Source organism: Indicator indicator, chromosome 17 (genome assembly GCF_027791375.1).
Source record: "Indicator indicator isolate 239-I01 chromosome 17, UM_Iind_1.1, whole genome shotgun sequence".
Lineage (NCBI taxonomy): Eukaryota > Metazoa > Chordata > Aves > Piciformes > Indicatoridae > Indicator > Indicator indicator.
Genome location: NC_072026.1, coordinates 21,228,056 through 21,251,649, shown reverse-complemented (window position 1 = coordinate 21,251,649; position 23,594 = coordinate 21,228,056). Strand labels below are relative to the sequence as shown.

At 52.6% G+C, this 23,594-nt stretch overlaps 1 protein-coding gene across 1 annotated transcript in view; it reads right to left on the bottom strand.

Annotated features, from left to right (window-relative positions):
* Positions 1-15,970, bottom strand: part of HTR2C (5-hydroxytryptamine receptor 2C) — a 70,212-nt gene extending 54,242 nt beyond the window's left edge. Inside the window, exon 1 of the mRNA XM_054388688.1 lies at positions 15,580-15,970. Within this exon, the coding sequence (XP_054244663.1) occupies positions 15,580-15,970 (391 nt within the window). The remainder of the gene's footprint in view (positions 1-15,579) is intronic.
* Positions 15,971-23,594: the final 7,624 nt, after the last annotated feature.

Sequence of the window (23,594 nt, the reverse complement as noted above, 5' to 3'; positions counted from 1 at the left end):
TGGCCTGGTTGAAGCTCATCCCATTAATGCTGGCCATGTTGAAGCTCATCCCATTAATGCTGGCACATTGATCTGGTGGCATGATGCTGGCCTGGCAGAGGGAGGCACCTGGGGTAAGGTGGCTGCTATGGGTTTAAGAACCATAGAGGGAAATAAAAAGTCCTCCACAGGCACTAGATAGTCCAGGGGGTGGATACCAGAAATGTAATCTTTATTCTTTCATTCCCATCAGCCTGCATCCCCTTTCTAAATGGACATTTCTGTCTATTTTCTCCTTTTATCTCCCTCTCCCTGCTCTCAATGGGCTCCAGGCTGGTATCTCTTGGGGGAGGCTTTCTGACTTGGGCAGCCCTGGCTGATTTTTGCTACACCATTCAGGCCTGGTATGAGAAGCTGGCCAGGAGCAGGCAGTGTGAGACTGCAGCACAGAAGGCAAATCACAGCCTGGGCTGCATCGAAAGCAGCACTGCCAGAGAGCCAGAGAGGTGATTCTGCCACTTTGCTCTGCTCTGCTGAGACCTCCCCTGGAGTGCTGTGTGCAGGTCTGGAGCCCTCAATACAGGAAGGACCTGGACCTGATGGAGAGGGTCCAGAGGAGGCCACAAAATGATCAGGGGTTTGGAGCAGCTCTGCTCTGAGGACAGGCTGAGGGAGCTGGGGGTGTTCAGAATGGAGAAGAGAAGGCTCCAGGGAGACTTCAGAGCAGCTTTCCAGTATCTGAAAGGACTACAAGAAGGCTGCAGAGGGACTGTTTGCAGGGACAGGACCAGGGGCAATGGCTTCAAACTAGAGCAGAGCAGATTGAGATTGGATGTGAGGAACAAGTTCTGCACCAGGAGGCTGCTGGAACACTGCAACAGGTTGCCCAGGGAGGTGGTTGAGGCTCCATCCCTGGAGATATTCAAGGTGAGGCTGGACAGGGCTCTGGGCATCTGATGCAGTTGAGGATGTCCCTGCTGAGTGCAGGGGGCTGGACTGGATGAGCTTTGGAGGTCCCTTCCAACCCAGACCATTCTGTGATTCTGTGATTCTCTGATTGATTCTCTGATTGATTCTCTGATTGATTCTCTGATTGATTCTATGTTTTTATGGTATGGGAGGAAGCAGAAGGGATGGGGGTGACACTGACGCCTGGCAGAAGGGCAGGGTTTGGAAGGTGGTGACCTAGTGAGGTTTTGGGAAAAGCCAAGGCTGGAGAACTGGGTTGAGGCTGAAGATGGATTTGTGTATTTTGCATTTTTGTATCCATTTGTGGGTAGTATTTCCACTTAAACTCCCAACTCCCTCCAATTCTGTGGAGATCTTTTCTTTTACTCCTTTGGGGAGAGGTCAAACAGCTCTCTGTGCACTCACCCCAAGGCAGTGGCACAAGAAGGGCAATGGCAGAGCAGCAGGCTGGGTCCCAGGTGATGGGCAAGATGCCCAGGGCCAGCTCAGGCTCCAAGCTTGCCAAGTTTTGCAGGCCATTGGAGGATTGCAAGGTAAGCTTTTGCTGTTAAGATAGTGCAGGGTGATGTCAGCAGGTCACTGGGGCAGGCACAAGCCAACCAGGAGGGAGAATTAATGGCTCCAGTGGATGTGACTCAATCACACACAGATGTGGCTGCAGGCACCTAACTCACAGCCACCACTGCCCTAAAAGAGTGCAGGAAGCCCCACAGACTCATAGCATTCCTTCAGCTGGAAAAGACCTCCAAGATCACCCAGTCCAACCCTTCTCTCACTCTGCCATGGCTGCTGCTAAGCCATGGCCCTCAGCACCACATCTCTGCCTCCTGGAAGCATCTCCAAGGATGGGGATTCAGACAACAGCCTGGGCAGCCTGGCACATGGAGCAAAACTAGAAGTGGGTAGATTCAGATTGGAGGTAAGGAAGAAATTCTTCCCCATGAGGGTGGTGAGAGCCTGGCACAGGTTGCCCAGGGAGGTGGTTGGGGCCTCATCCCTGGAGGTTTTGGCAGCCAGGCTGGACGAGGCTCTGGCCAGCCTGATCTAGTGTGAGGTGTCCCTGCCCATGGCAGGGGGGTTGGAACTGGATGAGCCTTGAGGTCCCTTCCAATCCTGACAATTCTGTCATTCTATGATTTCTTCTAGTCACAGAATCACAGAATTAACCAGGTTGGAAAAGAACTCAGAGATCATCCAGTCCAACCTATCACCCAACACCAGCTAAGCAACTAACCCATGGCACTGAGTTCCTCATCCAGGCTTATTTTAAACAGTTCCAGGGATGGTGACTCCACCACCTCCCTGCACAGCACATCCCAATGGCCAAGCTCTCTTTCAGGGAAGAATTTGCACCAAAGACATTTTTCCTCCTCTCCAAGCTAACCCTCCCCTGGCACAACTTCAGGCCATTTCCTCTCCTCCTAGGGAGCAGAGCCCAACCCCCACCTGGCTGCAGCCTCCTCTCAGGAGCTGTAGAGAGCAATGAGGTCTCCCTCAGCCTCCTCTTCTCCACACTGAACACCCCCAGCTCCCTCAGCTGCTCCTCCCCAGCCCTGTTCTCCAGACCCTTCCCAGCCTTGCTGCCTTTCTCTGGACCTTCTCCAGGACACATCTACATCCCTGAAAAGAATTTCCTTCTAAATTCACTGACCCAGGACTTGAGGTGTGGCTCACCAGTGCTGAGTGTAAGAATAACACAAGTAGTCTAAGAAGCCTCTTTGTTGTCTTGAGAATGAAGGACTAACAAAAGAGCTGCACTTAACCCCTTGTGTCCTTCCCACACAGCATTTGGGTGCAGGCTGCTGCAGCTATTGGGCAGCATTAAAGACAAACCTGCCCCTGGAGAGTCATTGCCAGAATCAGTAGGAGCCATAAGTCACTAACTCACTAAGCAGGCAGGTGGAGCAGCTGTCCCCAGCTGTTCCAAGAGCAGCCTCTTCCTCCCTGCAGCTTCAGGAACACCTGGAGCCCTCGAGGGGTTCAGCATTCCCTGATCCTGCTGGGACACAGCAGTACAACACCCCAGGCACCCTTTGGCTGTCTCCTCAGCTGCTGACTGTGCCCTTCCACAGCTCATTCTTGTCTCTTAGAAGCACACAGTGGGTTAGGTTGGGAGGGACCTTAAAGCTCATCCAGTCCCAACCCCCTGCCATGGGCAGGGACACCTCCCCCCAGCCCAGCTTGCTCAAGGCCTCATCCAGCCTGGCCTTCAGCACCTCCAGGGAGGAGGCAGCCACAGCCTCCCTGGGCAACCTGTGCCAGTCTCTCCCCACCCTCACTCTCAACAATTTCTTCCCAATCTCCACTCTCAATCTCCCCTCTCCCAGCTCAAAGCCATTCTCCCTCATCCTGGCACTCCCAGCCCTTGTCCAAAGTCCCTCCCCAGCTCTCCTGGAGCCCCTTCAGGTCCTGGAAGGCTGCTCTGAGGTCTCCCTGGAGCCTTCTCTTCTCCAGGATGAACAGCCCCAACTCTCCCAGCCTGTCCCCACAGGGGAGCTTCTCCAGCCTCTGATCATCTTGGTGGCCTCCTCTGGACCCTCTCCAGCAGCTCCAGGTCTTTCTTGTGCTGGGGGCCCCAGAGCAGAAGGCAGTGCTGCAGGTGGGGTGTGAGCAGAGCAGAGCAGAGGGGCAGAATCCCCTCCCTGTGCTGCTGCTCTCCCTGCTCTGGATGCAGCTCAGCACACAGCTGCCTGCTGGGCTGCCAGGGACCAGTGCTGGCTCCTGGGCAGTTTCTCACCACCTGACACCCCCAAGGCCTTCCCTGCAAGGCTGCTCTTGAGCCACTCCTCACTCAGCCTGCATTTGTGCCTCGTATTGCCCTCACCCAGGTGTGGGACCTTGTCCTTGGCCTTGCTGAAGCTCATCTCACCTGGTCAGGTCTCTCTGCAGGACTTTCCCTGCAGTGAAAGTGTCACCCTGGAAGGGGAAAGCAGGGTCAGGCAAAATGAGACTGCAGAAGGAGCTGTTTGAGTGGCAGCTCTTACTGCATGCCCCCTTCCTCTGCAGGGGGAATAAACAGCAGAGTCTGCTGTGAGTGCTCAGCCCATCTCTGTCACCACCTAATAATGATGATAATTAGCAGTAATAACAATAATCTGGATGTGAAGCCCCTCCAGCACTTGGGGATAATGAATGCTGCATCTAATAGCAACCTTCCTGGAAGATGCATCAGGCTACCAGCACCACAGTGGTTTGCTGGAACTTGAGAAGAGTCAGAGAATCATTAAGGCTGGAAAAGACCTCTGAGGTCATCCAGTCCAACCATCAACCTAAGGTCACCATGGCCACCAAACCATGGCCCCAAGTGACATGGCCACACATACCCTCAACACCTCCAGGCATGGGGACTCCACCACCTCCCTGGGCAGCCTCTTCCAGTCCCTGACCACTCTTGCACCAAAGACATTTTTCCTCCTCTCCAACCTAACCCTCCCCTGGCACAATTTCAGGCCACTTCCTCTCCTTCTAGCACCTGAGACTAGGGAGCAGAGCCCAACCCCCACCTGGCTCCAGCCTCCTCTCAGGGAGCTGTAGAGAGCAAGGAGGTCTCCCTCAGCCTCCTCTTCTCCACATTAAACAACTCCAGCTCCCTCAGCTGTTCCTTATATGATGCCCTGCAGACCCTTCTCCAGCCCCAGTGCTCTTCTCTGGACTCCCTCCAGCACCTGAATGCCTTTCATATGGTGTGGTCCCCAGATCTGAACCCAGTCCTCAAGCTGTGGCCTCACCCAGGCCAAGTACAGTGGCACCATCACCTCCCTCCTCCTGCTGGCCACACTGTTCCTGATCCAGGCCAGGATGCTGGTGGCTTTTCTTGAGTACCCACCTGGGTACACTGCTGGCTCACCTTCAGCTGCTGTCCACCAGCACCCCCAGACCTTTCCCACCAGGCCAAGATGCTGGTGGCCTTCTTGGCCACCTTGCCACACTGCTGGCTCACCTTCAGCTGCAGCACCCCCAGATCTTTGTAGCCAGCCAGCATTCCAGCCCCTCTGCCCCAAGCCTGTAGCGTTGCTTGGGGTTGTTGTGACCCAAGTGCAGCAAGAGAGCAGCCTGGGCACAGATGAGTGTGCTAGCCACTTGCTGGCCACTTGCTGGCTACTTGCTGGCCAGCCTTGGGCAACTTGTTAGCAGCTGTGAACCCATTTCATGAGAATGAAGGAAGCTTCATACCTTCTGTGATTTCCACCCATCAGCTGGTGAGGCTCTTGCACTCCTTCCCTGGTCCTGGCAGACAGAGAGCAGGCTTCTCTTCCTTGCCCATGCCCACCAGGCACCATGCAAACCCAGCCCTGCTGGCCCCTGAAACGCTGCAAGGTGAGGAAGCAAGCTCCAGATGTTGTCAGCAGCTCCCTTGCTTGCAGAATACCTGATGCCCTAGCAGAGGAGTACTTAATTAATCAGAAGATTCTCCCCTGGGTTTAAACACAGCCTTAATGTCTCATTTGCTCCCCCTAATACATGGTTAGCAATTAGCATTCTAATTTGTTTCCTTCTTTAAGAACTTGCACACCGTGGCAAACGCTCCAAGGTCTCAACTGGAACTCATTGATTAGTCCAAGACACTTAAGAAAGCCTAATTGATAAATATATCAAAGTGCTGACTAACTGGTGAAAAATCCTTCCTGTCATCACTGCCTAGGTAAGGAGAGCCTTGAATCACTGACAGCTTCATTTCTCCTCCTTTTAATTAAGAAAACCAGAAGCCTTTCTTTCTGTTCAATTCTCTGGTTATGCTTGAAGTGAAATCTGTACTCAGCATGGGGAGGCCACACCTTGAGTCCTGGAGTCAGTTTTGGGCCTCTCATTCCAAGAAGGACATTGAGGTGCTGGAGGGGGTCCAGAGAAGGGTAACCAAGCTGGGGAAGGGTCTGGAGAAGAGGGCTGGGGAGGAGCAGCTGAGGGAGCTGGGGGTGTTCAGGCTGGAGAAGAGGAGGCTGAGGGAGACCTCATTGCTCTCTGCAGCTCCCTGAAGGGAGGTTGCAGTAAAGTGGGGGTTGGGCTCTGCTCCCTAGGATCAGCTGATAGGAGGAGAGGCAATGGCCTGAAGTTGTGCCAGGGGAGGCTTAGGTTGGAGAGGAGAAAAATGTCTTTGGTGCAAGAGTGGTCAGGGACTGCCCAGGGAGGTGGTGGAGTCCCCATGCCTGGAGGGGTTCAAAAAAGGTGTAGAAATGACACTTGGGGCCATGGTGTGGTGGCCATGGTGGGGTTGGGTTGATGGTTGGACTCAATGATCCCAGAGGCCTTCTCCAACCCAAACAACTCTCTGAGCCTATGATTCTATCCTCCTTATTAGCCAAAAAGTAAGGATGAGGACCTACTCCACAAACTACAACTTGCCAGTGGGGCTCAGACAGCTGATGGACAAACTTCAGAGCACCTTCAGCCTTTCCTGCATGTGAGGTTTTGTTAAGGTTCCTTTCTGTTGGCATAAACTAAAAGTGACTCCTACAGATGTGGAAGAGATGTGCTCCATGTAACACACGCCAGCTTCTGGAACAGCCCAGCCTGGGGATGTGTACACTGGAGAGAACACAGAGGGTGAAATATACAGAGCACAACTGCCTGAGCACTCCCAACTCCATCTCCAAGCAGCAAGGCTCTTCCTGCTCAGTCCCTGGCCATGAATCCCAGATACTCCCAGAGGAATTCTGCTTATGTGTGAATATTTGCCTCCTCCATCACTGGTACTGCTTTGTGTGCTACCATGTCAAAGGGAACAGAAAACCTCCTCAAACATCTCTGTCTGTTTGGATTTCCTGACCTCTAGCTCTTAAAACCAAGTCCAAGTCCACTGTCCTACTGCTCATTGGCCCCCAGAGTGTTTGCAGGCTGCCCTTTGCAGAAGCAGTTTTCCAAAGATTGTAGCTGAGAGTGATTTGAGCCAAGAAACCCCCAAAGGTCAGATCTGTCCTCAGCCCCAGTGTGTGGAGGGCTGAGGAGATGATCCTCAGCACATTAGCTAGAACAGCCTCAGCAATAAGTGATGCACAGAATCACAGAACTCTCAGGCTTGGAAGGGTCCTCAAGGCTCATCCAGCTCCAACCCCCCTGCCATGGGCAGGGACACCTCACACCACAGCAGGTTGCTCACAGCCACATCCAGCCTGGCTGCAAAAACCTCCAGGCATGAGGCTTCCACCACCTCCCTGGGCAACCTCTGCCAGGCTCTCACCACCCTCATGGGGAACAACTTCTTCCTAACATCCAATCTCAATCTCCCCACTTCTAGTTTTGTCCATCCCCCCAGTCCTATCCCTCCCTGACACCCTCAAAAGTCCCTCCCCAGCTTTCTTGGAGCCCCTTCAGATCCTGGAAGGCCACAAGAAGGTCTCCCAGGAGCATCTCCGGAGGCTCTCAGTTACAAGAAGAGTCACAGAATCACAGAATGTTAGGGGCTGGAAGGGATCTCCAGAGATCATTCAGTCCAGCCCCCTGCCAGAGCAGGGGCACCCAGGGCAGGGCACACAGAACACATCCAGGTGGGGTTGGAAAGTCTCCAGAGCAGGAGACTCCACAACCTCTCTGGGCAGCCTGCTCCAGGATCCAGCACCCTCAGGGACAAAGTTTTCCCTCCTCTTCCCCTGGCACCTCCTCTGCTCCAGCTTGCCCCCAGTGCCCCTTGTGCTGTCCTTGGCCATCCCTGAGCAGAGCCTGGATCCAGCCCTGCACATCTTTATCCCCAGCCATGAGGGTAGCCCTCAGGCTCCTCTGCTCCAAGCTCAAGATCTCCAGCTCTTGAGTTCCTCTGATGCTCTGTTTTCCCCAAATGGAACTTCTCTTCCTTCCCTCACAAAGCCTGAAGCCAATATGCCTGCTTTGGTCACCAGGAGAGCCCAGGAGAGCAGTGCCAGCAGCCAGCAGGGATCCTGCAGCCTCCCCAGACATAGCAGCAGCTATTGCCACAAATTTTCCATGCCTGCTCTGGAATTATCACTTTTACCATAAATCTCTTTAGTGCCACTTCCCTGTGTTGAAGCCCACCAAAAGCTACTCCTGCTGCTCTGACAGGAAAAGAGGAATAACAGCAATTCCTCCTCAGATCAATGATATTTATTGGCCTCTAAATATGCTGCATGTTTTACACCTCCAAACAACCCTAAGTCATCGCTTCCTAGGCAAAAGAGAAAAATCCATTTCCATCCAAAGCCTCAGAAAAGTCTGCAGGAAGATGCCTTCCATAAATCCAGCTTTTTAGAGTCACTGGGTAAGGCAGAATTTATGCAAGTGCAGGCCAGTCAGATCATGCAGTGACTTCCAGGCTCCTTTTCAAGCTCCAGGGAATGGGAGCAAAAGGCTAAAAATGAAACCCACATGTTGGAATAGGCAGAAGATTTAGAGCTGGACCTAAACTGACAGCCTCCAACAGAAGACTTTCTGCATGAAATCTCCATGGCTAGGCCTGGACTTAAATCACAGATTGATTTTCAGCCCCTGCAGACAACTTCTCTAAGCCTTGGAGTGATGGATGCTTGATCAATGTCTCTTAGAAATTAATCTCTGTCCAACTTCATCATTTGGGGAAGTGAAGAAGTCCCATAAATATCCTTACATTTTACTTTATGGGACAGCAATCCAATAGCTAATCAAATTTGGGAGTAAACAATATTACTTGTTTCCAAGAAATACCAATACCCAAATATTTCCCACAGAAAATCTGAGAGCAGCCTTCAAAACTGATTAATTGTTGCCTATTAAGTGCATGCATTGCATTGATAGGAGTCAGACCAATGATGATCAGAGGCTCAGGGGGGCAGGCAAGGCCTCTTTGTAACAGCCAGGGATGGAGTCCTAGCATCATGCTGAGAAATCAGATCCTGAGCAATCAGACCCTGAGAACTCAGACCCTGAGCAATCAGACCCTGAGCAATCAGACCCTGAGCAATCAGACCCTGAGAACTCAGACCCTGAGCAATCAGACCCTGAGCAATCAGACCCTGAGAACTCAGACCCTGAGAACTCAGACCCTGAGCAATCAGACCCTGAGCAATCAGACCCTGAGAACTCAGACCCTGAGCAATCAGACCCTGAGAACTCAGACCCTGAGCAATCAGACCCTGAGCAATCAGACCCTGAGCAATCAGACCCTGAGCAATCAGATCCTGAGAACTCAGACCCTGAGCAATCAGATCCTGAGAACTCAGACCCTGAGCAATCAGACCCTGAGAACTCAGACCCTGAGAACTCAGACCCTGAGCAATCAGACCCTGAGCAATCAGACCCTGAGCAATCGGACCTTGAGCAATCGGACCCTGAGAACTCGGACCCTGAGAACTCGGACCCTGAGCAATCAGACCCTGAGCAATCAGACCCTGAGCAATCAGATCCTGAGAACTCAGACCCTGAGCAATCAGATCCTGAGAACTCAGACCCTGAGCAATCAGACCCTGAGAACTCAGACCCTGAGAACTCAGACCCTGAGCAATCAGACCCTGAGCAATCAGACCCTGAGCAATCAGACCCTGAGCAATCAGACCCTGAGAACTCAAACTCTGAGCAATCAGACCCTGAGAACTCAGATCCTGAGAACTCAGACCCTGAGCAATCAGACCCTGAGCAATCAGACCCTGAGAACTCGGACCCTGAGAACTCGGACCCTGAGCAATCAGACCCTGAGCAATCAGACCCTGAACAATCAGACCCTGAACAATCAGACCCTGAGCAATCAGATCCTGAGAACTCAAACTCTGAGCAATCAGACCCTGAGAATTCAGATCCTGAGAACTCAGACCCTGAGCAATCAGACCCTGAGCAATCAGACCCTGAGAACTCAGATCCTGAGCAATCAGACCCTGAGCAATCAGACCCTGAGCAATCAGACCCTGAGCAATCAGACCTTGAGCAATCAGACCCCTGAGCAATCAGACCTTGAGCAATCAGACCCTGAGAACTCAGACCCTGAGAACTCAGACCCTGAGAACTCAGATCCTGAGAACTCAGATCCTGAGAACTCAGATCCTGAGAACTCAAACTCTGAGCAATCAGACCCTGAGAACTCAGATCCTGAGAACTCAGACCCTGAGCAATCAGACCCTGAGCAATCAGACCCTGAGCAATCAGACCCTGAGAACTCAGACCCTGAGCAATCGGACCCTGAGCAATCGGACCCTGAGAACTCAGACCCTGAGAACTCAGACCCTGAGAACTCAGACCCTGAACAACAAAGACCTGAGAAAACAGACCCTGAGAACTCAAACTCTGAGCAATCAGACTCTGAGAACTCAGACCCTGAGCAATCAGACCCTGAGCAATCAGACCCTGAGAACTCAGACCTTGAGCAATCGGACCCTGAGAACTCAGACCTTGAGCAATCGGACCCTGAGAACTCGGACCCTGAGAACTCGGACCCTGAGCAATCAGACCCTGAGCAATCAGATCCTGAGAACTCAGACCCTGAGCAATCAGATCCTGAGAACTCAGACCCTGAGCAATCAGACCCTGAGAACTCAGACCCTGAGAACTCAGACCCTGAGCAATCAGACCCTGAGCAATCAGACCCTGAGAACTCAAACTCTGAGCAATCAGACCCTGAGAACTCAGATCCTGAGAACTCAGACCCTGAGCAATCAGACCCTGAGAACTCGGACCCTGAGAACTCAGACCCTGAGCAATCAGACCCTGAGCAATCAGACCCTGAACAATCAGACCCTGAACAATCAGACCCTGAGCAATCAGATCCTGAGAACTCAAACTCTGAGCAATCAGACCCTGAGAATTCAGATCCTGAGAACTCAGACCCTGAGCAATCAGACCCTGAGCAATCAGACCCTGAGAACTCAGATCCTGAGCAATCAGACCCTGAGCAATCAGACCCTGAGCAATCAGACCTTGAGCAATCAGACCCTGAGAACTCAGACCCTGAGCAATCAGATCCTGAGAACTCAGACCCTGAGCAATCAGACCCTGAGAACTCAGACCCTGAGAACTCAGACCCTGAGCAATCAGACCCTGAGCAATCAGACCCTGAGCAATCGGACCTTGAGCAATCGGACCCTGAGAACTCGGACCCTGAGAACTCGGACCCTGAGCAATCAGACCCTGAGCAATCAGACCCTGAGCAATCAGATCCTGAGAACTCAGACCCTGAGCAATCAGATCCTGAGAACTCAGACCCTGAGCAATCAGACCCTGAGAACTCAGACCCTGAGAACTCAGACCCTGAGCAATCAGACCCTGAGCAATCAGACCCTGAGCAATCAGACCCTGAGCAATCGGACCTTGAGCAATCGGACCCTGAGAACTCGGACCCTGAGAACTCGGACCCTGAGCAATCAGACCCTGAGCAATCAGACCCTGAGCAATCAGATCCTGAGAACTCAGACCCTGAGCAATCAGATCCTGAGAACTCAGACCCTGAGCAATCAGACCCTGAGAACTCAGACCCTGAGAACTCAGACCCTGAGCAATCAGACCCTGAGCAATCAGACCCTGAGCAATCAGACCCTGAGCAATCAGACCCTGAGAACTCAAACTCTGAGCAATCAGACCCTGAGAACTCAGATCCTGAGAACTCAGACCCTGAGCAATCAGACCCTGAGCAATCAGACCCTGAGAACTCGGACCCTGAGAACTCGGACCCTGAGCAATCAGACCCTGAGCAATCAGACCCTGAACAATCAGACCCTGAACAATCAGACCCTGAGCAATCAGATCCTGAGAACTCAAACTCTGAGCAATCAGACCCTGAGAATTCAGATCCTGAGAACTCAGACCCTGAGCAATCAGACCCTGAGCAATCAGACCCTGAGAACTCAGATCCTGAGCAATCAGACCCTGAGCAATCAGACCCTGAGCAATCAGACCCTGAGCAATCAGACCTTGAGCAATCAGACCCTGAGCAATCAGACCTTGAGCAATCAGACCCTGAGAACTCAGACCCTGAGAACTCAGACCCTGAGAACTCAGATCCTGAGAACTCAGATCCTGAGAACTCAAACTCTGAGCAATCAGACCCTGAGAACTCAGATCCTGAGAACTCAGACCCTGAGCAATCAGACCCTGAGCAATCAGACCCTGAGCAATCAGACCCTGAGAACTCAGACCCTGAGCAATCGGACCCTGAGCAATCGGACCCTGAGAACTCAGACCCTGAGAACTCAGACCCTGAGAACTCAGACCCTGAACAACAAAGACCTGAGAAAACAGACCCTGAGAACTCAAACTCTGAGCAATCAGACTCTGAGAACTCAGACCCTGAGCAATCAGACCCTGAGCAATCAGACCCTGAGAACTCAGACCTTGAGCAATCGGACCCTGAGAACTCAGACCTTGAGCAATCGGACCCTGAGAACTCGGACCCTGAGAACTCGGACCCTGAGCAATCAGACCCTGAGCAATCAGATCCTGAGAACTCAGACCCTGAGCAATCAGATCCTGAGAACTCAGACCCTGAGCAATCAGACCCTGAGAACTCAGACCCTGAGAACTCAGACCCTGAGCAATCAGACCCTGAGCAATCAGACCCTGAGCAATCAGACCCTGAGAACTCAAACTCTGAGCAATCAGACCCTGAGAACTCAGATCCTGAGAACTCAGACCCTGAGCAATCAGACCCTGAGAACTCGGACCCTGAGAACTCAGACCCTGAGCAATCAGACCCTGAGCAATCAGACCCTGAACAATCAGACCCTGAACAATCAGACCCTGAGCAATCAGATCCTGAGAACTCAAACTCTGAGCAATCAGACCCTGAGAATTCAGATCCTGAGAACTCAGACCCTGAGCAATCAGACCCTGAGCAATCAGACCCTGAGAACTCAGATCCTGAGCAATCAGACCCTGAGCAATCAGACCCTGAGCAATCAGACCTTGAGCAATCAGACCCTGAGAACTCAGACCTTGAGCAATCAGACCCTGAGAACTCAGACCCTGAGAACTCAGACCCTGAGAACTCAGACCCTGAGAACTCAAACTCTGAGCAATCAGACCCTGAGAACTCAGATCCTGAGAACTCAGACCCTGAGCAATCAGACCCTGAGCAATCAGACCCTGAGAACTCAGACCCTGAGCAATCGGACCCTGAGCAATCGGACCCTGAGCAATCGGACCCTGAGAACTCAGACCCTGAGAACTCAGACCCTGAGAACTCAGACCCTGAACAACAAAGACCTGAGAAAACAGACCCTGAGAACTCAAACTCTGAGCAATCAGACTCTGAGAACTCAGACCCTGAGCAATCAGACCCTGAGCAATCAGACCCTGAGCAATCAGACCCTGAGAACTCAAACTCTGAGCAATCAGACCCTGAGAACTCAGACCCTGAGCAATCGGACCCTGAGCAATCGGACCCTGAGCAATCGGACCCTGAGAACTCGGACCCTGAGAACTCAGACCCTGAGAACTCGGACCCTGAGAACTCAGATCCTGAGAACTCAGACCCTGAGCAATCAGACCCTGAGCAATCAGATCCTGAGCAATCAGACCCTGAGCAATCAGATCCTGAGCAATCAGACCCTGAGCAATCAGACCCTGAGCAATCAGACCCTGAGAACTCAGACCCTGAGCAATCAGACCCTGAGAACTCAGACCCTGAGAACTCAGACCCTGAGAACTCAGACCCTGAGAACTCAGATCCTGAGAACTCAAACTCTGTGCAATCAGACCCTGAGAACTCAGATCCTGAGAACTCAGACCCTGAGCAATCAGACCCTGAGCAATCAGACCCTGAGAACTCAGACCCTGAGAACTCAGACCCTGAACAACAAAGACCTGAGAAAACAGACCCTGAGAACTCAAACTCTGAGCAATCAGACTCTGAGAACTCAGACCCTGAGCAATCAATCAGCCCCTGAGCCTCAGGACTTGCTTGCTGTTTCACTTCTTTGCAGTGCCAGCAGTGCTTTACACTGGGCAGAAGGAGCAATGCCCCAATTCAGTGCAAGAGCCCCGGCCCTGGTGTGGGGGAGCAGAAACAATCCCATGCAGATCACAACTGATATTACAACAGAAGGGATTTTCTCAGGTGAGAGAGAGGGAAACAGAGACACAGAAATGAAAAATGTCCCTGAGAGGCATGAGTTTGGTGCAGAGATAAGTGGCATGACTGAAGGCTTTGATTTGAGTGCCAGATCCTAGTGCACAGCTCCTCTCTGAACCTCATCTCTGTAGTGCACAGCTCCTCTCTGAACCTCATCTCTGTAGTGCACAGCTCCTCTCTGATCCACATCTCTGTAGTGCACAGCTCCTCTCTGAACCTCATCTCTGTAGTGCACAGCTCCACTCTGAACCACATCTCTGTAGTGCACAGCTCCTCTCTGAACCACATCTCTGTAGTGCACAGCTCCTCTCTGATCCACATCTCTGTAGTGCACAGCTCCTCTCTGAACCTCATCTCTGTAGTGCACAGCTCCACTCTGAACCACATCTCTGTAGTGCACAGCTCCTCTCTGAACCACATCTCTGTAGTGCACAGCTCCTCTCTGAACCACATCTCTGTAGTGCACATCTCCTCTCTGATCCACATCTCTGTAGTGCACAGCTCCTCTCTGAACCTCATCTCTGTAGTGCACAGCTCCACTCTGAACCACATCTCTGTAGTGCACAGCTCCTCTCTGATCCACATCTCTGTAGTGCACAGCTCCTCTCTGATCCACCTCTCTGTAGTGCACAGCTCCTCTCTGATCCACTCTGATGCACCCTCATCTCTGTAGTGCACAGCTCCACTCTGATCCACATCTCTGTAGTGCACAGCTCCTCTCTGATCCACATCTCTGTAGTGCACAGCTCCTCTCTGATCCACATCTCTGTAGTGCACAGCTCCTCTCTGAACCTCATCTCTGTAGTGCACAGCTCCTCTCTGATCCACATCTCTGTAGTGCACAGCTCCTCTCTGATCCACATCTCTGTAGTGCACAGCTCCTCTCTGAACCTCATCTCTGTAGTGCACAGCTCCTCTCTGATCCACATCTCTGTAGTGCACAGCTCCTCTCTGATCCACATCTCTGTAGTGCACAGCTCCTCTCTGAACCTCATCTCTGTAGTGCACAGCTCCTCTCTGATCCACATCTCTGTAGTGCACAGCTCCTCTCTGATCCACATCTCTGTAGTGCACAGCTCCTCTCTGATCCACATCTCTGTAGTGCACAGCTCCTCTCTGATCCACATCTCTGTAGTGCACAGCTCCTCTCTGATCCACATCTCTGTAGTGCACAGCTCCTCTCTGATCCACATCTCTGTAGTGCACAGCTCCTCTCTGAACCTCATCACTGCTCCATTCTCACTGGTGCAGTGGGAGGTCAGTGACTGGTTCTGCCCTGCTTTGCAGCTGCACCAGCCACAAGTACACTCCTTAGCTTTCCCACAAGCTCTTGTGTCCCAGCAAAGTCTGGGGCAGTCCACCCCAGAGGTGAGAAGCTGCCTCACTGTCACAGTTGCTCTGGGTGGCCTCAGCAATATGAAAAACCCCAAGTGATACTGATGCCATTCACAGGGCAGTTCCAGCAGCACGGAAAGCAGCTCAGCTCCTAGCACCCCATTGCCCTCACCCAACTGAGCATGAAGCATGCCATGGCCAAGTCCACACTGATATTCCTCAAGCTACCAACACAGGAAAAAAGAGGCACAGCAGCTTGCTGCAGCCTGGGGGGATTCCCTGTGAAACCACCTAGGCAAACAAGAAGGGAAGGCACTTACCATACAGGACTGTTATGAGTGACACGGGCATGACCAGGATACCCACCAGCATGTCTGCCACTGCCAAGGACATCAGGAAGAAGTTTGTAGCGTTCTGCAACTTCTTCTCCAAGGACACAGCCATAATTACCAATATGTTCCCCCCAATGGTTAGCAGGATGACCACGAGGATGAGGAGGGCTGGCCAGTTCTTCTCCCTCACGGACAGGCGGGAGACCTCGTCCTTCTGGGAGGCATTGAGAGGATCGGACGTAGGCAAACTCTGATTCAGAGTCAAATTGCTGCTTAGGGACCAAGCCATCAGACCACCACCACCACGCAACCCGAAATCCAGCGTGCCCGAGAGGGTGGTGAGGCTGAGCAGTGCCCCAGTGCTGCTGAAAGTGCTCATGGCACAGGGCTGGCACTGCAGGCTCCTAGTCCTGCCTGGCCCGCGAGCCCTTTGCCAAAAGGCAGGTCCGAGGCAGGTGCCCAACTCCAGAGAACCTGAGCCAGAAACTCATTTGCTCTTCCATAGCGACCAGAAAAAGCCCTGCAGGAGTTAGTGTGGACCTCTCCCAGTTCCCTTGGCTGTGGGGGAAGATGATGGTGGAGCAGCAGCCTGGAGGGGAAGGAGGCTTTGCGGTCTCCAGCCAGCTCCCAGGTCCATGGTTCTGCAAAGGAAAGGAAGAGAAAGAGCATTTCTCACTCAGATCCCAGCTACACAACACCTTCTTCACGCCCATGCAAATGACACTCTTATTCTCTTCCTGCCTGCTGGCTAGGATCATCTCCAGGCTGCAAGCAACTTATCTTACGGGTGCAGACTATGCCTACAGTTATGGAGGAGAGGATCCCGTTGGTATGCTCGTGCTGCTTAAAGCTGATTGTCACTAATGAAACCTTTGGGTGAGACTTGCAAAAGCAAACCTGAAGAGCACCGAGTATGTTTCAGTTGATAGGCACTTCACAGACGTTCTGCTGCTGTGGGAAAAGAGGCACTGCATGAAACCCCAACCAGTGCAGACAGCACTGCCAGAGCACAGCTGTAAAGCAGCACCTTAAACAGAAGAAGCATTTGGGGACATTTTGCATACTCTGAGATAAAGCACAGAAATCACAGAAGCATTCAGGTTGGAAAAGACTCTCAGGATCACCAAGTCCAACCCAGAACCCTGCTCTACAAGGGTCACCCCTAAACCATAGCCCCAAGCACCATATCCAAACTACCTTGAAACACAGTCAGGCTTGGGGACTCCACCACCTCCCTGCCCAGCACATTCCAATCCCTGACCACTCTTGCTGGGAACAAATGTTTCCTAATGCCCAGTCCAAACCTGCCCAGTCACAGCTTGAGGCCATTCCTTCTTGTGTGTCACTAATTCCCTGTGAGCAGAGACCAGCACCAACCTCTCCACAACCTCCTTTCAGGGAGCTGTGGACAGCCATGAGGTCTCCCTCAGCCTCCTCTGTTTCACACTAACCATCCCCAGCTCCTTCAGTCTCTCTCCATCAGATTTCTTCTCCAGGCCCTTCCCAGCTTCCTTGCCCTCCTCTGCCCTGGCTCCAGCACCTCCACATCTCTCTGGCACTGAGGTGCCCAAAACTGGACACAGCACTCCAGGTGTGACCTCCCCAGAGCTGAGTCCCAGGGGACAATCCCCTGCCTGCTCCTGCTGGACACAGCATTGCTGATCCCAGCCAGGATGCCTTTGGCTTTCTGTGCCACCTGGGCACACTGCTGGCTCCTCTTCAGCTGCTTGGCCATGAGCACCCCCAGGTCCCTTTCTGCCAGCAGCTTTCCAGCCACACTGCCCCAAGCCTGGAGCACTGCTTGGGGTTGTTGTGCCCCAGGTGCAGGCCCTGGCACTTGGCCTGGTTGAAGCTCATCCCATTAATGTTGGCCATGTTGAAGCTCATCCCATTAATGCTGGCCATGGATCCAATCTCTAAAGCACAGCAGTTGTTGTCAAACACCTGTGATGTTAATGACCTCCCCTAGAACAATGAGGACCCCAGGCTGGGTTTTACTGGGAAATAAATGGTGCAGAAGATGCACTGTACCTTAGGTATGCATAGGTCTGTGCCTAGATATCTACATATATCTGAAAGGATCAAGTGCTGAGTGCTGCACTTGGGCACAACAACCCCATGCAACATCACATGCTTGGGGCAGGGTGGGTGGAGAGTTACTCAGCAGAGAAGGACCTGGGGTGTTGATGGCTGGCTGGTTGAACATGAGCCAGCAGTGGGCTTAGGAGGCCAAGAAAATCATCAGCATTCGGCCTTCTGTCAGAAATAGTGTGGGCAGCAGGACAAGGGAGGTGACTGTCCCCTTCCAATTGGCACTGGTGAGGCCACACCTCAAACACTGGGTTCAGCTTGGGCCCCTCACTCCAAGAGGACATTGAGGGGCAGGAGCAGGTCCAGAGAAAGGCAACAAAGCTGGGGAAAGGCCTTGAACAGCTGAGGGAGCTGGGGGTGTTCAGCATGGAGAAGAGGAGGCTGAGGGGAGACCTCATTGCTCTCTGCAGCTCCCTGAAGGGAGGTTGGAGCCAGGTGAAGGTTGGGCTCTTCTCACATGCAGCAAGTGACAGGACAAGAGGAAACAGCCTCTCGGGAGGTTCAGGTTGGATGTCAGGAAAAAATTCTTCCCATCAAGGGTTCTCAGGCACTGTCCCAGGCTGCCCAGGGAGGTGGTGGAGTCACCATCCCTGAGAGGTTTCAAAGCTGCCTGGGTGTGGTGCTGAAGGATTGTGGTTCAGTGGCCATAGTTAGCAGCTGTGGTGGATGGTGAGCTCCAGGTGAGTGATTGGACTTGGTGATCTCAAAGGCCTCTTCTAGTCTCACCAGTTCTATGGTTCTAGGTAACATTGTATGATAAATAGGCAACAAAGGGTCAAGAGAAGAGAAAGAACAAACTCTCATAACAGCTGAGCAGTAGTTATTCCTGCTCCTCTCCGTCCATTTCTGTACAGCTGTGCTGAGCACCAGCACACAGCTGGGCCAGCAAGCCTGGTCCCACCAGCCTGCTGCCCAGGCCTACAGCCCAGCAGGTACAGGTATCAGCAGCCTCAACACAGCCACAGATTTCTTCAGTCTCTCTCACATGATGCAGAGCATCATAGAATTATCTTCGCTGGAGAAGACCTCAAAGATCCAGCCCAACCATCAATCCAACACCATCATGCCCACCACACTACATCCCAATGTGCCATGGCCACACAGCTCTTGAACATCTCCAGGGACCACAAAGCAGCCATGAGGACCACAAGAGCTGACAGTGAGGACAAGGCAGATCACAGCCCCTCCCTGCCCATGTGGTCCAGGCAGGAAAGCATCAGCCTTCTGCCTCTGAGGGAGTCCACCAGCCTCATGCATTGACCTCATCTAGCAAATCATAGAATCACAGAATTGTCAGGGCTGGAAGGGACCTCAAGGCTCAGCCAGTTCCAACCCCCCTGCCATGGGCAGGGACACCTCACACCACAGCAGGTTGCTCACAGCCACATCCAGCCTGGCTGCAAAAACCTCCAGGGATGAGGCTTCCACCACCTCCCTGGGCAACCTCTGCCAGTCTCTCACCACCCTCCTGGGGAAGAATTTCTTCCTAACATCCAATCTGAATCTCCCCAAACACACTCTCAAATGCAGGGCCTGCATTCCCAGTCCCAGCTGGGTTGTATCCTCAGAATCTCGATGCTTTTGGCTGCCAATAACTACAACTGATGGGAACAGCAGCTTTCAGCTGCTCTGTGTTTGCATCCCATCAGAGTCAGCAAGGTCACAGAAGGAAGGCATTATTAGAACAACAACAAAACCTCCACCAACCATATGGAAGTCAACCAATAAATAGAATAAAATCAATAGTATGCAAGTAGGAGAGCTGGAGCTGTTCAGCCTGGAGAAGAGAAGGCTCCAGGGAGACCTCAGAGCAGCCTTCCAGGACCTGAAGGGGCTCCAGGAGAGCTGGGGAGGGACTTTGGACAAGGGCTGGGAGTGCCAGGATGAGGACAATGGCTTTGAGCTGGGAGAGGGGAGATTGAGAGTGGAGATGAGGAAGAAATTGTTGAGAGTGAGGGTGGTGAGACACTGGCACAGGTTGCCCAGGGAGGCTGTGGCTGCCTCCTGCCTGGAGGTGTTCCAGGCCAGGTTGGATGAGGCCCTGAGCAAGCTGTGCTGGGGGGAGGTGTCCCTGCCCATGGCAGGGGGTTGGGACTGGAAGATCCCTTCCAACCCACAAGACAAGAATAAGGTGTGGATGACTTTTAAGGTCCCTTCCATCCCAACCCATTCACACTGAGCATCCCCTCAGCTTCTTTGGGGAGTTGGCAGGAGCAGAGCTGATCTGTCCCTCTGAAATAAATAACTAAACAAGGGCCAGAGTCTGTCCCCTGGCTGCCCCGTGGCACAGGGGGGGACACAGCTACTTGCTGGGCAGGGATCAGAAGCTAAATGCAATGCAGGGGGCTACATTCCATCTCCTGTCAAATAAGAAGTGCTCAGAGTCCTACAATAATAACAACAATAAAAAAAATATATTTAACATTCATGGAGGTTTTGGAAACCTCCTAATGGGCTTTGTGCACAAACCCAGTTCCTAAATGAGTAGCACACACAAAGAACACAAATTTGCTTCAGCGTTGTAGATAATTGCTCCCAAAGGGTCTCTAAACCTCCTATTTAGGAAGAAGTTTCACACTATGTGCACAGAAAATAATTTTGCAGCTGCAGAGGCAGAGGAATGAGCAAGCAAGCACTGGACCCAGTTGTTGTTCCAGCTTAGCTGCTCTGAAAACCAAACAAGGAAGAAAAGTCTCTTAAAAGTTTCAAAATGCTTCAGAGTATTTACTTTTAAAACCAGGTTTTTGCTTTAAAGCTGTAAACAAAATTATTCTGTTTTCCCACCCCCCTTGCCCCCTTTCCAACATGAAGGCAGCTTTATGGCATTGGAGCTGTGCTGTGAGGGCCTCCCCCACTCAGCAATGACACTGAGGAAGTGACAGAGTCTGTTCAGCAAGTTTGCTGAGGATGCCAAACTGGGAGGCTTGGCTGAGACAGCTGAAGGCTGTGTGAGACTTGGACAGGCTGAGAGCTGGGCAGAGAGGAACCTGATGAGGTTCAGCAAGGATAAGAGCAGAGTCCTGCACCTGGGCAGGAAGAAGAAACTGCAGCAGGACAGGTTGGGAGGGGATCTGCTGCAGAGCAGCCCCAAGGAGAAGGAGCTGGGAGTGCTGGTGGGCAGCAAGTTCTGCATGGGACAGCAATGTGCCCTGGGGGCCAAGAAGGCCAAGGGGGTCCTGGGGGGCATTCAGAGGAGTGTGGCCAGCAGAGCCTGGGAGGTTCTCCTCCCCCTCAGCTCTGCCCTGCTGAGACCTCCCCTGCAATATTGCATCCAGTTCTGGGCTCCCCAGGTCAGGAGGGACAGGGATCTGCTGGAGAGAGTCCAAGGGAGGGCTCCAAGGATGCTGAAGGGCCTGGAGCACTGCCTGGGGAGGAGAGGCTGAGAGCCCTGGGGGTGTTTAGTCTGGAGAGGAGAAGGCTGAGAGGGATCTGATCAATGTCTATCAATAGCTGAGGGCTGGGGGTCAGGAGGGAGGGGACAGGGACAGGCTCTGCTCAGTTGCACCCTGGGATAGGCCAAGGGGCAATGGATGGAAACTGCAGCACAGGAGGTTCCACCTCACCATGAGGAGGAACTTCTGCACTGGGAGGGTCCCAGAGCCCTGGAGCAGGCTGCCCAGAGAGGTTGTGGAGTCTCCTTCTCTGTAGCCTTTCCAGCCCCATCTGGATGTGTTCCTGTGTGACCTGTGCTGGACTCTATGATCCTGCTCTGGCAGGGGGGTTTGGACTGGAAGATCTCCAGAGGTCCATTCAACCCCTAACAGCCTGGGAGCCTGTGAATCCAAGTCACCCTTCCTCTCTGTGACTCTTGGGCACTCCTGATCAGACTGCAATAATACTCTAGCAGGACAAGAAGAAGGGTTCCTTTCTACAGATGAGGACAAGTTCAGAGAGCAGGATGTCCAGCCTTGGTCTGACTTCTTCCCAGGCGTGAGCTAATGGAGGTTTTTGGAGAAGGTGACACTGCCACCACTCTGGGCATTGGAACAGGTTAGCCAGGGAGGTGGTGGAGTTGAACAGCCTGGAGGTGTTCAAGAAAAACAGAATCATAGAATAATAGAATCATAGAATGATCTGTGTTGGAAAGGACCTCCAAAGCTCACCCAGCCCAAGCCCCTGCACTCAGCAGGGACATCCTCCACTAGATCAGGTTGCCCAGAGCCCTGTCCAGCCTCACCTTGAATAGCTCCAGGGGTGGAGCCTCAGCCACCTCCCTGGGCAACCTGCTGCAGTGTTCCAGCAGCCTCCTGATGCAGAACTTGTTCCTCACATCCAATCTCAATATACTTTTCTTCACCTTAAAGCCATCTGCAAACAGTCTCTCTGCAGCCTTCTAGCCCCTTCAGGCACTGGCAGGCAGCTCTGAGGTCTCCCTGGAACCTTCTCTTCTCCAGGCTGAACACCCCCAGCTCCCTCAGCCTGTTCCCATAGCAGAGATGCTCCAACCATTTGCATGGCCCTCCTGGACCCTCTCCATCAGGTCCATGTCCTGCCTGTACTGAGGGCTCCAGAATTAACTCAGTACTGCAGGTGAGGTCTCGCAGAGCAAATCAAAGTGGCAGAATCACCTCTCTGGATCTGCTGGCAACGTTTCTCTTGATGGAGCCCAGGCTGCAATTGGCCTTTTGGGCCATAGAGCTCTATCGCCCAAAAGGCCAATTGGAGCCTGGGCCATGGTGGTGTTGGGTTGCTGGTTGGACTGGATGAGCTTAGAGGGGTTTTCCAACCCAAACAATTCTATGGTTCTGTGAAAGAGTTTGAAGTTCCTGCCATGACCCAAATTCAGATCATAAAAGAGACCCAAGTCCAACCCCCAACCTCACTGCAGAGGCCACAAAGATGCTGCAGGCAGTAGAACATCTTCCTTAGGAGGAGAGCCTGAGGGAGCTGAGGGCTCTGGAGCTTGGAGAGGAGGAGCCTGAGGGTGACCTCATTGCTGGTGCTAAAGATGTGCAGGGGGAGTGCCCAGAGGCTGGAGCCAGGCTCTGCTGGGGGATGCCCAATGGCAGCACCAGGGGCAGTGGTGGAAGCTGAGGCATAGGAAGTGCCATGGGAACAGGAGGAAAGATTTTGTCACTGTGAGGGTGACAGAGCCCTGGAGCAGGCTGCCCAGGGGGGTTGTGGAGTCTCCCTCTCTGGAGATATTCCAACCCCACCTGGATGTGTTCCTGTGTGAGCTGCCCCGGGTGCCCCTGCTCTGGCAGGGGGTTGGACTGGATGAGCTTTTGAGGTCTCTTCCAGCCCCTAACATTCTGTGAGTCTGTGATAAGAATTCTGGATTTAAAAATGTCTAATTTTATAACTGCTGAGGGCTGAGTTCTGCAGCACTCAGCAGGGCCATTTGGCCTTGCATTTCATCTGTGCATCCACAACAACATCTTCTTACATGAGTGATGCTGCAGCATCAGAGCATGGAGTTAAAAATAGTAAATAAATAAACAGTAGGCAGAATTCTCACTTATTCAGCAGTTTTGCTACTAAAAATCAAATATCTGTTTATCTGGCTACTGATGCACTGCAAAGCATAGGGCTGCAGGACAATGGCAGTCAGCAAATGAAGTTTGCTTGGAAAGAAATTATCCTCATGAGAAAAATCAGGTTTGTCAGGGAGGTGTAGGAAATGCAGACTTCAAAATTCATTTCCTTGCTCTAAAGGAGCAGGTCTGCAAACACATGCAAGAGACAGACTTTGAGTAGATGCTCCAAGGGCTGGAGCAGCTCTGCTGTGAGGCCAGGCTGAGGGAGCTGGGTGTGTTCAGCCTGGAGAGGAGAAGGCTCCAGGGGGACCTCAGAGCTGCCTGCCAGGACCTGAAGGGATCCTGCAGGAAGGCTGCAGAGAGACTTTTGCTGAGGGTGTCTAGAGACAGGCCAAGGGGGAATGGTTTGGAGCTGAGGCAGAGCAGGGTCAGACT